The 16023-nt window shown below is 40.9% G+C and overlaps 1 protein-coding gene across 1 annotated transcript in view; it reads left to right on the forward strand.

Annotated features, from left to right (window-relative positions):
- The window catches only part of scn4aa (sodium channel, voltage-gated, type IV, alpha, a), a 58827-nt gene that overhangs the window by 29923 nt on the left and 12881 nt on the right, over positions 1–16023 (forward strand). The window contains exons 16-21 of the mRNA XM_061708660.1: positions 4858–5328; positions 9930–10062; positions 12909–13063; positions 14211–14384; positions 15429–15551; positions 15849–16023. The exon at positions 15849–16023 is cut by the window's right edge and continues 107 nt beyond it. Coding sequence (XP_061564644.1) covers positions 4858–5328; positions 9930–10062; positions 12909–13063; positions 14211–14384; positions 15429–15551; positions 15849–16023 — 1231 coding nt within the window. The remainder of the gene's footprint in view (positions 1–4857; positions 5329–9929; positions 10063–12908; positions 13064–14210; positions 14385–15428; positions 15552–15848) is intronic.

The raw sequence follows: 16023 nt of genomic DNA on the forward strand, positions 1-16023 counted from the left end.
CACAATATACTCATATCTGTTGGGTTTGTTGTCAATTTTAAAACGGATACATAAAATAACCCAACCTTGATACTTTGTTTGGAGTCATCAAATTAAAAAATATATTGTTCACTGAGGGCAGCACGGGTAAAAAAAATGGATGGATGCATTGATGGATTGTTCACTGAAAGGTTCAGATTTGCAGAGTACTGTGACTCACAAAGCCAGATCAGAGTAGAATTATCCAGAGTCTCCACCAGACTTTATTTTGCTGAATTTATTGTACTAGGCAAGGGAAGTTTATTTGTGTAGCACATTTCAGCCACAAGGCAATCGAAGGTGCCTTACATGATAAAAACATGAAAAGTAAAGAGAAGATGAAAAAAAAAGATTATGAGTTACAGTGAAAGTAAAATGAATATTGTTTAAATCTAAATTTAGATGGATAATTCAGTCAAGGGCAGCTGTGAACAAATGAGTGTTTAACTGATTTAACTTTGATTTAAAGGAACTGATGGTTTCAGCCTTCCTGCAGTTTTCTGGAAGTTTGATCCAGATCTGTGGAGCGTAGAAGCTGAATGCTGCTTCTCCATGTTTGGTTCTGGTTCTGGGGACACGGAGCAGACCTAAACCAGAAGACCTGAGATTTCTGGATGGTTGATACGGAAACAAGTTCCTGATGTATTTTGGTCCTAAACCATTCAGTGATTTATAAACCAACACAAATATTTTAATTTTTATTCTCTGAGGTACAGGGAGCCAGAATAAAGACCACAGAACCAGAGTCATGTGGTCAACTTTCTTAGTTTTAGTGAGAACTCTTGCAGCAGCATTCTGGATCTGGTCTTTTTAGGCCGACCTGTGAAGACACTGTTGCAATAATCAAGTCCACTGAAGATAAATGCATGGATGAGTTTTCCAAGGTCCTGCTGAGACTTTAGTCCTTTGATCCCGGATAACTTCTTCAGGTGATAAAAGGTTGACGTAGTAATAGTGTTAATGTGTCTCTGAAGGTTGGGGTCTGAGTCCATGACCACACCATGGCTTGTAGCTGTAAGAACTGAAGCTGTGTGCTGATTCTTAAACGCTCTTCTTTTGGTCCAAAGACAACTACTTCAGTTTTGTTTTTGTTCAGCTGAAGAAAATGATGTCACATCCACTCACTGATTTGATCTATGCATCTACTCAACGCTTGTTTGGGCTCATTCTCACCCGGTGGCATTGTGACGTAAAATTGTGTGTTATCTGCATAGGTATGGTAACTTATCATGTTGTTTATTATCAGCTGATCAACCAGAAGCATGTAGATGTTAAATAGGAGGGGTCCTAGGATGGAACCTTGGGGAACGCCACATCTTATTTCTGTCGATTCTGATGTAAAGTTACCTATTGACACAAAGTAGTCCCTGTCCTTTAAGTAAGACTGAAACCAGTCAGGTACTGTACCAGAAACTCCGACCCAATTCCCCAGTCGCTCCAGTAATATACCATGGTCAGAAGTGTCAAATGCTGCGCTGAGATCCAATACTACATGTACTGCTACTACTAAAAATAGGATGTTGGTACTGAAAAGCTACTACTTTCAAAGAATGATGATGGTACCCCTTAACACTGTCTACTGTGAACAACACCTTAAGACATGTGTGAAAAGGCTGTTTTCATAGTGTATCAGTGTGGGGTTTTCACTAGAGTGATTTTCAGCTGGGGGGTTGGGGCCCAAAAGTGGGCTGTGGACCTGCTTTCAGTGGGTCGCAGGCCTTTACCTTGGATAAAGCTCTCAGGTAAAGTGATATATTTTTGCAACCCAGTCTCACATAAAAACGTACCCTGCCTACGTTGGTCCAAAGTGCAAAAACTTAGGGTTACAATAATAGCCCTTGAATTGTTACATTGTTACATTTTTTCTGCCTATTCGTTTTGCGTCCAAGTCACGTGACTTAAGACGCCAAACGGAATAGGCAGAAAAAATGTAACAATGTAACAATTTAAGGGCTATTATTGTAACCCCTCTACGTTTTTGCACTTTGGACCAATGTAGGCAGGGTACGTTTTTATGTGAGACTGGGTTGATTTTTGAGTCTTATTGGTGCCAGTCTGGGCAGCACAGTGTCTTAGTGGTTAGCACTATTGCCTGACAGCAAGAAGGTTCCCGGTTCGACTCCCAGGCCCAGCAGGTTCTTTCTGTGTGGAGTTTGCATGTTCTCCCCGTGCTTGCGTGGGTTCTCTCCGGGTACTCCAGTTTCCTCCCACAGTCCAAAAACATGCATATTAGGTTAATTGGTGATTCTAAATTGCCCGTAGGTGTGAGTGTGCATGGTTGTGTGTTTATATGTGTCCCTGTGATGGACTGGTGACCTGTCCAGGGTGTAACCCCTACCTCTCACCTGAAATGAGCTGGGATAGGCTCCAGCAGACCCCCGTGACCCTGCAAAGGATAAAGCGGGTATAGATAATGGACGGATGGATGGATGGTGCTAGTCTGGACTAGAGTGTGACATTTCATTAAGATCGTGTCAAGTTTTAAGCAAATAAAAGCACAATTAATCAATTAGAATGTAATGAAAACAAAGAAGCTCCAGCAGGTGCACATTCCTGAGCTCACATTAGCTGCTGCTCAACAACACATACAAAAAGCCTCTAAACTCTGAACAACTGGCTCTACTGTGAAGCTGTAAAGCTGACAAAATGCTTAGTAAAATCTTTCTAAACCTTTCTGTTAGCCCATTATAATACCAGGAGATTTTCTGGATTGCATGTCTTAGCAGTCTATTGTTAATTCCTGGGCTGACGTACCGGTATGCTAGTGCAGACAGATATAGCTGAAGGACCAAGTGTTTTTGATTAGGGGCCGTGAGAGCAAACACTGTATGATGAGATGAACATTCAAACATGTAAAACAAATGTACCAAGCATGTTTGGTGCTTTGTTCTCTTTGAACATTTCATAAAAGCAAGCAGAATAGTGCCTTGATCAACACATTGCAACATAAAGATTGTCACCACATGTTATTTATCATAGTAGCTTTTCAAGTGAGGCATCCCACCGTGTAATGCTTTGAGAGGACTAGTGGGTGTCTGGACCATGCAAATACTGTTCATGACCTTTTATCTTGGCCTCACAGAACAAGGCCACATGGATGATCTCTCTCAGGCATCATATCAGGATCCTATTTAATTACTAGAGCCAAAACAATTTCCTGTTAGGTTATTCATAGAATAAAAAAGGAAATGGCTCATTGTCAAAACATGGCTGAAGTTCTGCGCCGACCTCACCGTGCCAGAACGATTGTGGCTTTCTTACATCTTAAACACACACCCCTCACCTCTTTACGACACGGTGACTCCACTCACGGATTCACAATGACATCAAGATAAAAGCATACTTGAATGCATCTCTGGAGGAGGGTTTCTATTTAAATCAGATGACTTGAGAGACCAAACAGTGGTTTTGACCTTGAGTATGTGCTAAGATCCAGCTCAAGTAAGCGGGCTGCCACTGAAGGAACAAACACAGACAGCTGAGCGAGCACAGCTCGAGTGGCAGGGGGGGCTGGTCGGGTGTAAAGGAGAAGTCATCTGATAGCAGATCGAATAGTAATTGATGTCGAAATAATCGTATCGGTCCAACAGCACAGTGGCATATGAAACAAAGTAAATGTTTAGGCCTTTTTGGGGCTGCTTTTGGGAAATGTGTCGATTTTCGAGTTCTCTTTAATAGCACTTCAAATCAAAAGTCCCAAATGCACAAAATCCTCTTCGTATTCTTTATCCGTTTCTGGTATTCCTGCTTTTTCTTTGTTGCCTCACTTCATTATATTGTTAAAGATATGAAAACTTAAAGAAGTTCTGCTCATATTGTGATACTGTTCCTGATTCCACCTTAAAAAACCCCTTCATTGGCTCCTCTCTTAAAAGTCACAGCAAAACACTGAACTGACATGTTTCCAAAAGAGTAAGGCAGTCCTTAGAGAAAAAAGTAAATGAAAAGTTACTAATATTCAGAAATCCAGAGGGTGAATCATGTGGGAAACAGGTATTATTATATCAGGAACACTGGAAACACTAAAACCTTTCCTCTTTTATTCTGATCATGAACCATCCTATGTTTTTCCGTCCCTTCATTGCAGAGGTTGGTTGTGTGCAGCTCATCTTTGCTCATGCACGGCTCCTGCACAGGAATGACAGAGATCAGCCAGCTCATGTAACCGTGATAACCTGCTAAACCTGGGAAACAGGAACCGAGAAACTGACTAACACAGTTAAGAACCTAAAGATAGCTGCGTCTGCAACAGGAGGCAAACAAAATAAGATTTACTGAGGTGCTACCAGTGCGTGTATATGTGAGCTAAACCACTATTTTATGTTTAAATCACTAATGTACTCAGTGATCTGTGGCTATAAGCTTCATTATGACTAAATCTTTTCACTTAGTAGAATACTTTATTTAGATAAGTGAAAACTTACCCCTTGATAAACAACACTAATGAAGGACTGAAACAGTGTATTTATATTTGACTGTACAGGACTGTCTCAGAAAATTAGAATATTGTGATAAAGTTCTTTATTTTCTGTAATGCAATTAAAAAAAACAAAAATGTCATACATTCTGGATTCATTACAAATCAACTGAAATATTGCAAGCCTTTTATTATTTTAATATTGATGATTATGGTTTACAGCTTAAGATTAAGATTCCCAGAATATTCAAATTTTTTGAGATAGGATATTTGAGTTTTCTTAAGCTGTAAGCCATGATCAGCAATATTAAAATAATAAAAGGCTTGCAATATTGTAATTGCATTACAGAAAATCACAATATTGTAATTTTCTGAGACAGTCCTGTATATTCACGTGGACCTTCTCCACCCTCTCCACTCAGGTGCTGAACCTGTTCCTGGCCTTGCTGCTCAGCTCCTTCAGCGGGGACAACCTCTCTACGGGGGACGACGACGGAGAGTTGAACAATCTCCAGATCGCCATCGGCCGGATTACGCGGGGCCTTGACTGGCTGAAAGCGTTTGCCGTTGGAAAGATCCTGCAGATGCTCGGCAGGGAGCCCAAGGAGCCGGACGAGGGCCCGCCGGATGACGCCAACCCCAAAAGTGAAGAAATTGAAATGAACCATTTGGACGCCTGTGAGACTGTAAAGATGGCAGACGGGATACTGGATTGCGACGTTGACAAGCAGCCCTGCAGACTTACTGTGGATGGAGAGTTCAGTCTCAGTGTGCCGATCGCCGAGGAAGAATCAGACTTTGAAGATCTGAGTGAATATGAGTATGAGGACGATGATGCAGATGAGGCTGAAAACACAGAGATCACAGATGACGGAAAAGATCAGCAGAATACAGTAAGGGAGGCAGACACAAGAAAATCTGTTTTTTAAATGACAATATTAGCAAATGTTATATAGTTTTCGGGACAGAAACCTCTAATATACCAATAATGTTAATGTAGATTCTGTCATGATAGAGAGCGTTGGTTTGAAAGGTGTCCAGCACATTTTCCACAAACATTACTGCTTTCCACCAACAATGACACAACAAAGAACGAAACAGCAAAAATGTACATGATTATGGTTAACCATGGTTATGTTTTATTCCTTTAGGGATTAAGTAAGTATTATTGAATTGAACTACTGAAATATAATTTAGGATGGGTGTTATATGGACTGAATATAGAGCGATGTCTTTGGATCTGCATCCTCCAAATCAGAAAAGGCTTTATTAGTACGGATCAAACACATGTTTGCTAGATGAATGAGACAAAATAACAGCTGACACTAGAGGCCAAGTCTGTTTTTTAAATGACAATATTAGCAAATGTTATATGGTTTTCGGGACATAGGCGGATCCCCTGCAACAGTTTTTATGCTTCATCAATCAAGCGATCATGCCAGCACGCTGACATTTACATGCATTAGCTCACCAAAGATTTGATTGTGTTCTTCTTTCCTTCCTGGCACCAGGGCAGCCAGAATGCTGTCCAAAACCACACTAACTACACGCAATCTTGGATGACAAGACAAAAAAGACTTAAAAGTGGTAGAATAAAAGCCACAGTAACATAGGTTGTTGTAAATGTAAATGTAAATGTACTTTATTTATATAGCCCTTTACTAGGTGAAGCCAAAGTGCTTTACAAAATAAAACATACAGAAATACAACATACATAAGACAGAGCTAAAAAAAAATAGAATAAAAGAAAAAGAGTAAAAAGTGTCACCACACTACTGGGTATTAAAAGCCATTCTAAATAAATAGGGTTTAAGCCTTGATTTAAATTGATTTCAGGTTCAGGTTCAGGTTACTTTATTGATACCCAAGGGTAAACTGGTTTTGCAGTCGAGAGTTAAACAAGCAACAGAAAACAAACAATCAGTTCAGGAACAAGACATTTAAGAAGAACACATACACATAAAACAAGAGACAGCTTCGGGGTCCGTGTATCTTTTGGTCATTGGATTTTTCCGTCATGAGTGGGAATCAAAAAACAAAAAACGATTGGTTTATTTGATTTTCCTTTTAAAACAAAAAACAAATATTGAATTACACTGCATTTTTTCTTTATCTGTGTTAATATGACTTAACAAAGATTCAAAATACGCTTTTATTTTCGTTTTCTATTTCATATAAGAAAAATGAAATTACTAGTCAACAGGAAGGAAAAAACGAACCAAAAACAACCGTTTATTCATATTCGTGCACCGGAAGCTGCCATTTACAACCGAGTGAACTTAGTTCTGGATATTTGACAGGCATTCCTGTGACAATTCTCTCCAGGGGAAGTTTGATTTTAATATTTAATTGGTCGGGTTTACGTGACTCGGAAATGGCTCTGTACGCGGCAGTTCGGGTAACCATGGTTACCATGGCGGCGCTGAAACAACAGATTAAGGATTATTTTTTAAAGATTGATTAAGGACTTGTTCCACAGCGGTTTGACGCACAATGACATTTCCTGCACGTTGCAGCAGATGTGTCTCCTGCAATGCTCAGAAATGAGCGTCAGAAGATTCTGTGCTCGGCATGATCTGAGGAGAAAAAGACGCAGAGCTGGAGAGCGCTTTGATTCAATCTATTTATGAGGTTTTTATTCAGATGTCCACAGTAGGCTATATTGTAAATATACACACTGCATGCGACGCGAGCGAGAGTCAGCGTCAAAAACAGTTCCATTGCTTTATTTTTATTGCACTGTCTACACTGGTTGCGAGCGACGCAGCGTCGTTTTGAGCTGGACTTTTGTCGCACGCCCTGCTTCTATTTTCTTCCCGTCGGTCGCTTTGAAAGCCGGTTGAAAGTTGAAAAAAAAGTTGAAAGCGCTGTAGGAAACAGTCATTTCAATACAAGAACCTCAATAAAGTGTCAGCTGCTGGAGATCGCCAGGCTGGAAGGTTCTGATAAGATAATAAGATATAATAAGAATCTTATCTTAGGGCTTAATTTGTGCCGGATCCTGCCCAATTTCTCGTGTCCTCTGCTTTTCCCCCACATCCCAGTAATGATCTGACATGCTGACATGTTTGCTGCTTTAACACCACACGCCGGTCACTCACGCTGTTCGCTGTTTCATTGCGTCACCGTTCGGTTTTTTCCCCACTTATCCCACCGAATAATAAGCTTGTTTTCTGTTTAGAAAGTACAAACGTAGGAAGATTACAAGTAATCACCATTTTTTACTTGTCCCTTTACTCTTTCAGGAGTAATTTTAGGAGTTTCTTTCAGGAGCGCATAATTCAGGAGTGAATAAAGGCTGATTTATGGTTCCGCGTAAAATCGACGGCGTAGCCTACGGCGTAGGGTACGCGGCGACGCGCACCGTTCGGTGACTGGGCCGCGTAACCTACGCCGTAAGGTCTGCGTTGGTGTAACGCGGAACCATAAATCAGCCTTTTAAAAGGCGAGTCTCAGCTGTCAATCAAAAGAACGTGGTAGAACGTGGGGCCGATGACGCGTTCAGTGTTTCAGGACAGAGCGGGTCCGATGCCACGCAGTGTGACGACAGTCGGACGCTCGCATGCAGTTAGGACAGGCTTTTAGGGAGCCGTAGCCTAATTTTTGTTGACCGCTTTGATCACTGATCACCCCGATCACGTTTGCAGTGTACACGTTTAAAACCCATTAAGCATGTCGGAAGGCCGTTGTGGCTGAGTTTTGTCATTAAACGCCATAAAACTTCTCTCGGACTCAGCGTGCTTCTCTGTCAGCAGCGCGTCATGCAAATATACAGGACCTAACAATAAACTCTCAAGCGGCTCTTAAAGGAAAGCCGCAATACCGGCTATCTGTGTTCACTGGGGGTGCATGCTGGAGAAGGTCGGGTTGGAAGAACCCTGAGAGAGCTCCATCAGCCATGAATTCCGGCGTCAGGTAAAGTTTGTGCTGCAGTGCAATTTATACATATAATGATAATCACGTGGATACCTCACGCGTGGGACTAAATTAATTCTTCCAACCCGACCTTCTCCAGCATGCACCCCCAGTGAAGACAGATAGCCGGTCATTCGGCCATGATGAATCAAAGCGCTCTCCAGCTCTGCGTCTTTTTCTCCTCAGATCATGCCGAGCACAGAATCTTCTGACGCTCATTTCTGAACATTGCAGGAGACTCATCTGCTGCAACGTGCAGGAAATGTCATTGTGCGTCAAACCGCTGTGGAACAAGTCCTTAATCAATCTCAAACTTCCCCTGGAGAGAATTGTCACAGGAATGCCTGTCAAATATCCAGAACTAAGTTCACTCGGTTGTAAATGGCAGCTTCCGGTGCACGAATATGAATAAACGGTTGTTTTTGGTTCGTTTTTTCCTTCCTGTTGACTAGTAATTTCATTTTTCTTATATGAAATAGAAAACGAAAATAAAAGCGTATTTTGAATCTTTGTTAAGTCATATTAACACAGATAAAGAAAAAATGCAGTGTAATTCAATATTTGTTTTTTGTTTTAAAAGGAAAATCAAATAAACCAATCGTTTTTTGTTTTTGATTCCCACTCATGACGGAAAAATCCAATGACCAAAAGATACACGGACCCTTCGGCTCGACACAAAGTGCTGCAGTTCATGAAATAAATATAAGAAATAAAAGACATGAGGCTAAAAAAGAATTAAAACACCAAGAGCAAAATTTCCTCCAAGTTAGGAATGGATAAGAGCAATAAGATAAAAACATTGTAAAATACATTTGATTGATTTGATTGATTTGTTGTATTAAACAAGTTCCCTTACAGACATATGTCTGAATTGACAAAATGTAGAACTTCTGTTCACATTAAAAATATGAATCATCTATTAGTTTTAATTATCTTTTGTTATCTTTTTATCTTCTGCATATTTGTATCTGATTGGACGGACTGACACCATTTCTATCATTCTTGTTTTTGTTTTGTTCTTGTTTTCTTGTTTTTTCTTATTATCTATAAAATGACCAAACAGATTCAGATTTCCACTTAATTAAAATGTACATGAAAACACCACATTCCACATGTCAAAAAAAACAATCAATATAACTGATGCCATGATAGGTGAAAGAGAGTGTGGTTCAACTTAGTTTTATTAATGAAACGCAGTTCTCAGGGAAAAACAGGAATCTCAGAACACTCTAGTTAGGAAGACTGTCCCTTGTATCAATGATGTTATAACCATGTGTCGGGAGGATGGCCATCTAACTTATTAACATCTTATTAACAGTCTATTAACAGTAACAGTCTATTAACAGTAACAGTCTATTAACAGTAACAGTCTATTAACAGTATTATGACACCTTTTTCATCTGGTTGTGTTTCCTGTGATGTTGCAGATGGGCTTGAAACATGACTCTAGTAACCCAGGAAAAATCAAGGTGAGCAACACTGTAGATCCACGGCACGTGAGCAGAACCAACACTTCACCAGGTTTTACTTTGCAGTGTTTGCATGCTCATCTAACTATGTTTGAACTATGATTGTCCAGCTGATGGGTGCTCTGAACGACGACGACTCTTCAGTGTGCAGCACAGCGGACTATCAGCCATCCGAGCCTGAACCAGAAGAAGAGGAAGAGGAAGAAGAAGAGCCCGTGGAACCAGAGGCCTGCTTCACTGAAAGTATGAGCAACCACTCTGCAATCGCATCAAATCACCGTTAACCAGTACTGGAGTTGAGGGGGGATGAGGGGGGATGAGGGGGGATGGTATCCCCCCCTGAAATAAAAACGGTCCAAATCATCCCCCCTGAAATAAAAACGGTCCAAATCATCCCCCCTGTAAAACTGCCATCCCCCCTTTCCATCCCTTATGTCATTTCATCAATGAATGTGGTTTTACTGCTATTTCAACATTTAGAGTCATCACCAGAAAAATAACACCAGAAAAATAACTTATTTGACCATTTTCACCTGTTTCAAGTAAATTTTCACTTGAAATAAGAAAAATCTGCCAGTGGGACAAGATTTATCTTCTTATTACAAGCAAAAAAACCTTGTTCCACTGGCAGATTTTTCTACTTATTTTAAGTGAAAATCTACTTGAAACAGGTGAAAATTGTTTTTTGAAAATGAGACATTTTAACTAGAAATAAGACAAATATTCTTGTTAAGATTGTGAGTTTTTGCAGTGATCCATGTTACTTATCCTGTGAAGGACAGAGTCATATTGATAAGTTCAGAAAAGTGTTTTTTATTGTTGTGTTTTGATGTATTTGATGTAAGCCCAGTGGATATTTAAAGCTTACAGAAGGCTGCATTTAACTGCTGCTATGTCATTCCTGCAGTATTTCTGCAGGTGTTTTGGTCACTGCTATTATTTGTAATATATTATATTATTTGTAATCAGCACAAATTATCTGTCCCCATATGATCAAATCCACCATTCATCCATCCATTCAATTCAATCCATTTGGGATTAAAGGGACAGCTCTACGTTGGTTTAAATCATATCTATCTGACAGGTTCCAGTTTGTTCATGTACATGAGGTTTCTTCAGAACAGTCGAGGGTCTGTTATGGTGTTCCGCAGGGTTCAGTGCTAGGGCCAATCTTGTTCAGTTTATACATGCAGCCGTTGGGAAGTATAATCCAGAATCACGGCATACACTTTCATTGTTATGCTGATGATACGCAGCTCTACTTGTCTATGAAGCCGGATGAAATAGAACTGTTAGTTAAACTTCAGGCATGTCTTAGGGACATCAAGGACTGGATGTCCAGAAATTTCTTGCTTCTAAATTCAGATAAAACAGAGGTTATCATTCTTGGTCCAGAGCATCTTAGGAAGGGATTAGATGGTGTTGCGATGGCTTCCAGTGCAACTGTGAGAAACCTTGGTGTTGTTTTCGATCAGGATTTGTCGTTTAAACCATATGTTAATCAGGTTTGTAAAATAGCGTTTTTCCATCTCCCTAATATTGCAAAAATTAGGAAAATCCTCTCGCAGAGGGATGCAGAAAAACTAGTTCATGCGTTTGTATCTTCTAGACTAGATTACTGTAATGTGTTGTTAGCAGGATGTCCAAGTAATTTGCTGAATAGGCTCCAGCTGATCCAAAATGCAGCAGCACGAGTACTGACAGGAATTAGCAGGAGAGACCACGTCTCTCCAGTGTTAGCGTCGCTCCATTGGCTACCTGTAAAATTCAGAATTCAATTTAAAATTTTATTACTTGCATATAAAGCCCAAAACGGCTTAGCTCTGCATTATTTACAAGATTTGATAGTGCCTTATGTTCCTGGCCGAGCTCTCCGCTCCCAGGGTGCAGGTTTACTCGTAGTTCCTAGAGTATCTAAATGTAGATTTGGAGGGCGGGCGTTCTGCTATCAGGCACCATTACTTTGGAACCAACTTCCAATCTGGGTTAAGGAGGCTGACACCACCTCCACCTTTAAAACTAAACTTAAAACCTTTCTGTTTAGTAAAGCTTATAGTTAGTGTTTAGTAAACCTCTAGCTGGTGTTGGTAAATCTCTAGGTAGTGTAAACTCTAGTGTGTTAGAGTCAGTAGTCAGAGTCGCAGCTATAGAACAAAACTATAATAGTTAGTCTCAAATATAGCTTCGCGGTAGATATGCTGCTATAGGCTTATGCTGCAGGGGGGCACCGACATGATCCGCTGGGCGGTGCCTCTCACCCTTCTTCTCCTCACCCTTCTTCTCCTCTCCTTTTCCCTGCCTCTCTTCTCCATTACCATTTTTATTTATTATAAATATCTTATAGCTATCATTTTTGTCCATCGCTCCTGTAGTTTCTTGTGCCGGCCCCCCTTTTTTCTCTTTTGTGTATGTTTGCAGGCCGGAGCCTCAGGAGCTGCGTTCTGGCCTGTGTTCCCGGCCCTCCCCCCCCTCTGGTCATCCCATTGCTTCTTCCACCTGCCTACGTGGATGTCTGCTGTTGCTGCTTCCGCCTGCCTGCACCCCCCCCCCCCCCCCCCCCCCTCTGGTCATCCCGCTGCTGCTTCCACATGACTGTTGTGTGCTGCTGACGCCCCCCCCCCTCTGGTCATCCCGCTGCTGCTTCCACCTGCCTGCTGTGTGCTGTCGACGTCCCTGACTCCCCCAGTCTGGCCTTCGGCAGGAGGGTCCCCCCTTACGAGCCTGGTCCTGCTCAAGGTTTCTTCCCTCCTAAAGGGGAGTTTTTCTTGCCACTGTTTGGCTTAAGGTTTTTCTCCCACTAAGGGAGTTTTTACCTGCCATTCTTTATATAATAATTGCTCGGGGGTTTATGTTTATGTTTATGTTTATGTTTATGTTTATGTTTATGTTTATGTTCATGTTCTGGATCTCTGGAAAGCGTCTAGAGACAACATCTGTTGTATTAGACGCTATATAAATAAAATTGAATTGAATTGAATTGAATTGAACCATCCCCCCTGATTTTCTTTTACAACTCGAGTACTGCCGTTAACGGTTGACGTCTCTCAGACAGTTGTGGGTTTGACTGCGTATCTTGGCTCTTTCGTCAGACTGCGTGAGGAGCTGGCCGTGTCTGACGGTGGACATCACTCAGGGCAAAGGCAAAAAATGGTGGAATCTCCGTAAGACCTGCTTCACCATTGTGGAGCACGACTGGTTTGAAACCTTTATCATCTTCATGATCCTCCTGAGCAGCGGAGCTCTGGTGAGAGCATCCATCACTAAAACATGTGTACAAATACATTCTGGTAGCGTTGATGCATTCACACATCCAACATCTACTCTCACAGGCAGAGGTGTCAAGTAACCAAGTACAAATACTTTGTTACCTTACTTAAGTAGAAATTTTGGTTATCTATACTTCACTGGAGTAATTATTTTTCTGGACTTTTTACTTTTACTCCTTACATTTTCACGCAATTATCTGTACTTTTTACTCCTTCCATTTTAAAAACAGCCTCGTTACTCTATTTCATTTCGGCCTTTAATAAAAACTATCCAGTTAAATTGCTCCATCCGGATAGAGTGAATTTGGTTGTGGTTGTTTCAGATGTTCTTGTCCAGTTTTGTTCTTACATCCGTTCCCTCAGATTCCTGCAACTAAACTTGGATGTACATTCCAATAAAGGTTAGGATAAATGATAACATGCCTCTGAAGTTTGACTTTTTGCACCATTACAATACTTATAGGCAACTAGTCATCATATCTGCTGCTCTCTGAAACACATGTTAATGCTCAATAGTACACATATATGCTTCTTTAATATATTTACATTATACTAAGATACATTCATTTTCAATGGCTTTTGTCCTTAATGTTTTTTTCCCCCCTTACATTACTTTTACTTTTATACTTTAAAGGAGCATGAGGCTCCTTTTAAGAAATGAGACTCTCTAGCGCCACCCTTCACCACGACGGCCGTCGGGGGTACTGCAGCCAACAGTGAAGCCGGCACGGGAGAACGGGGAGAACGTGCATGCAGCGTCATGTGACGTCACATCCACAGGACAGCGCGGGAAATTCAGAGTCCGAATTGCAGCACATTTTGCAGCCCACAGCCTGTTCAAGGCAACGGAGAGATACACTAGAGGAATCATTCTTTTTGGTTTGGAACGCTTCATCTGACATTATTACTAGAAAACTTAAAACGTATACGGATTTTTTTCATAAATCCTGCCTCAATCCTGCCTCATGCTCCTTTAAGTAGTTTTGAAACCAGTACTTTTATACTTTTACTTGAGTAAAAAACTTGAGTTGATACTTCAACTTGTACAGGAGTATTTTTAAACTCTAGTATCTATACTTCTACCTGAGTAATGAATGTGAATACTTTTGCCACCTCTGCCCACAGGCCTTTGAAGACATTTACATAGAGGAGCGCCGGACCATCAAAATCATTCTGGAGTTTGCAGATAAGGTTTTCACCTACGTCTTTGTCATTGAGATGATCCTTAAATGGGTGGCATATGGTTTCAAGACCTACTTCACAAACGCTTGGTGTTGGTTGGACTTTTTCATTGTGGATGTAAGTGTTGTGTTTTAATCCCGGACGTACGTGTACCGTATTTTCCGCACTATAAGGCGCACCTTCAATGAATGACGTATTTTAAAACCTTTTCCATATATGAGGCGCACCGCATTCTAAGGCGCTACAGTAGAGGCTGGGGTTACGTTCTGCATCATTAGACCAGGGGTCTCAACCCGCGGCTCCAGAGCCGCATGCAGCTCTTTCATCCTTATACTGCGGCTCTGAGTGGCTTGGGAAAATAAATTACAAAAAAAAACAACTAAGTATTTAATTGAAGTGTATTTTATTTGTGTTAGTTCTTTAATATTTTAGTTCTAAATTAGGAAGATTATTGTGATCTTGACATATTAGAATAAATATATTTTATTGTTTTTCGTCGCTCAAAATAAATGTCATACTCGTGACAGCCGGTATACATATATATAAAGCCGGTATACATATATATAAAGCCGCTATACATATATATAAAGCCGGTATTCCCGCCAAAACGCCATCCATTCGTCGCGACTTTCCACCCCAGCAAGGCCAAGTATGGAGAAATGTAAGAAAAGAAAAATATCTGAAGAAAATGGAACATTCAATGATGCCTGGGCAGATTCATTAGCATTTATCTCTGATGAGAGTGGCCGACCAGTATCTACCAGTATCTACCAGTATGCCTCATTTGTGGAGAAAAACTGTCTAACAATAAACGGTCAAATGTCGCAAGACATTTCAACAATACACACAGAGCCTATGCTCAATATTGATCCATATATATAAGGCTCAATATTGATCCATATATAAGGCTCAATATTGATCCATATATAAGGCTCAATATTGATCCATATATAAGGCTCAATATTGATCCATATATAAGGCGCACCGGATTATAAGGCGCACGGTCAGCTTTTGAAAAAATTGAAGGCTTTTAGTTGCGCCTTATAGTGCGGAAAATACGGTAACTTGCACCGAGACTGCACATAAACGTGTCCCATGGCAGATAAGGTCTATGCCAGCACATGCATAAGGGTGTTTTTGTTTTGTTTGTTTCTGCCACAGATTTCTCTGATCAGTTTAGTTGCCAACTGGATGGGCTTCTCTGACCTTGGACCAATCAAATCTCTCAGAACTCTCAGAGCACTGAGGCCTCTTCGAGCGCTGTCCAGATTTGAAGGGATGAGGGTGAGTGGTGGGATACTCGTGCCCTTTGAAGACGTAAACATCAGTACATTTTAACAGTGTGCATGGCTATCAAGAAGGGAGATGAAAGTCTTTGATGCACTTTTGTACCATTTTCATTGGCTTTCTTCTATTGTGTTGAATGCATGCTTGCACCATGGCTGCCTGCTTTAGCAGCTGAGGTAAGTTTTGATCGTGCACAGCATTGATCTTTCACGTCACGCCTAGCAAGAAAAATAGATTATAGAAGAATTATGCAAATGTGTATAAAAATCCTACAAAGTTCTCTCTTTTGGACAGGTGGTGGTGAACGCTCTTGTCGGAGCGATTCCCTCCATCTTCAATGTGCTGCTGGTGTGTCTGATTTTCTGGCTCATCTTCAGCATCATGGGAGTTAATTTGTTTGCCGGGAAGTTCTACCGCTGCATCAACACCACCACGGAGGAGCTTTTGCCCATGTCTCAGGTCAACAATC

The sequence above is a fragment of the Cololabis saira genome, chromosome 19, assembly GCF_033807715.1.
Source record: "Cololabis saira isolate AMF1-May2022 chromosome 19, fColSai1.1, whole genome shotgun sequence".
Lineage (NCBI taxonomy): Eukaryota > Metazoa > Chordata > Actinopteri > Beloniformes > Belonidae > Cololabis > Cololabis saira.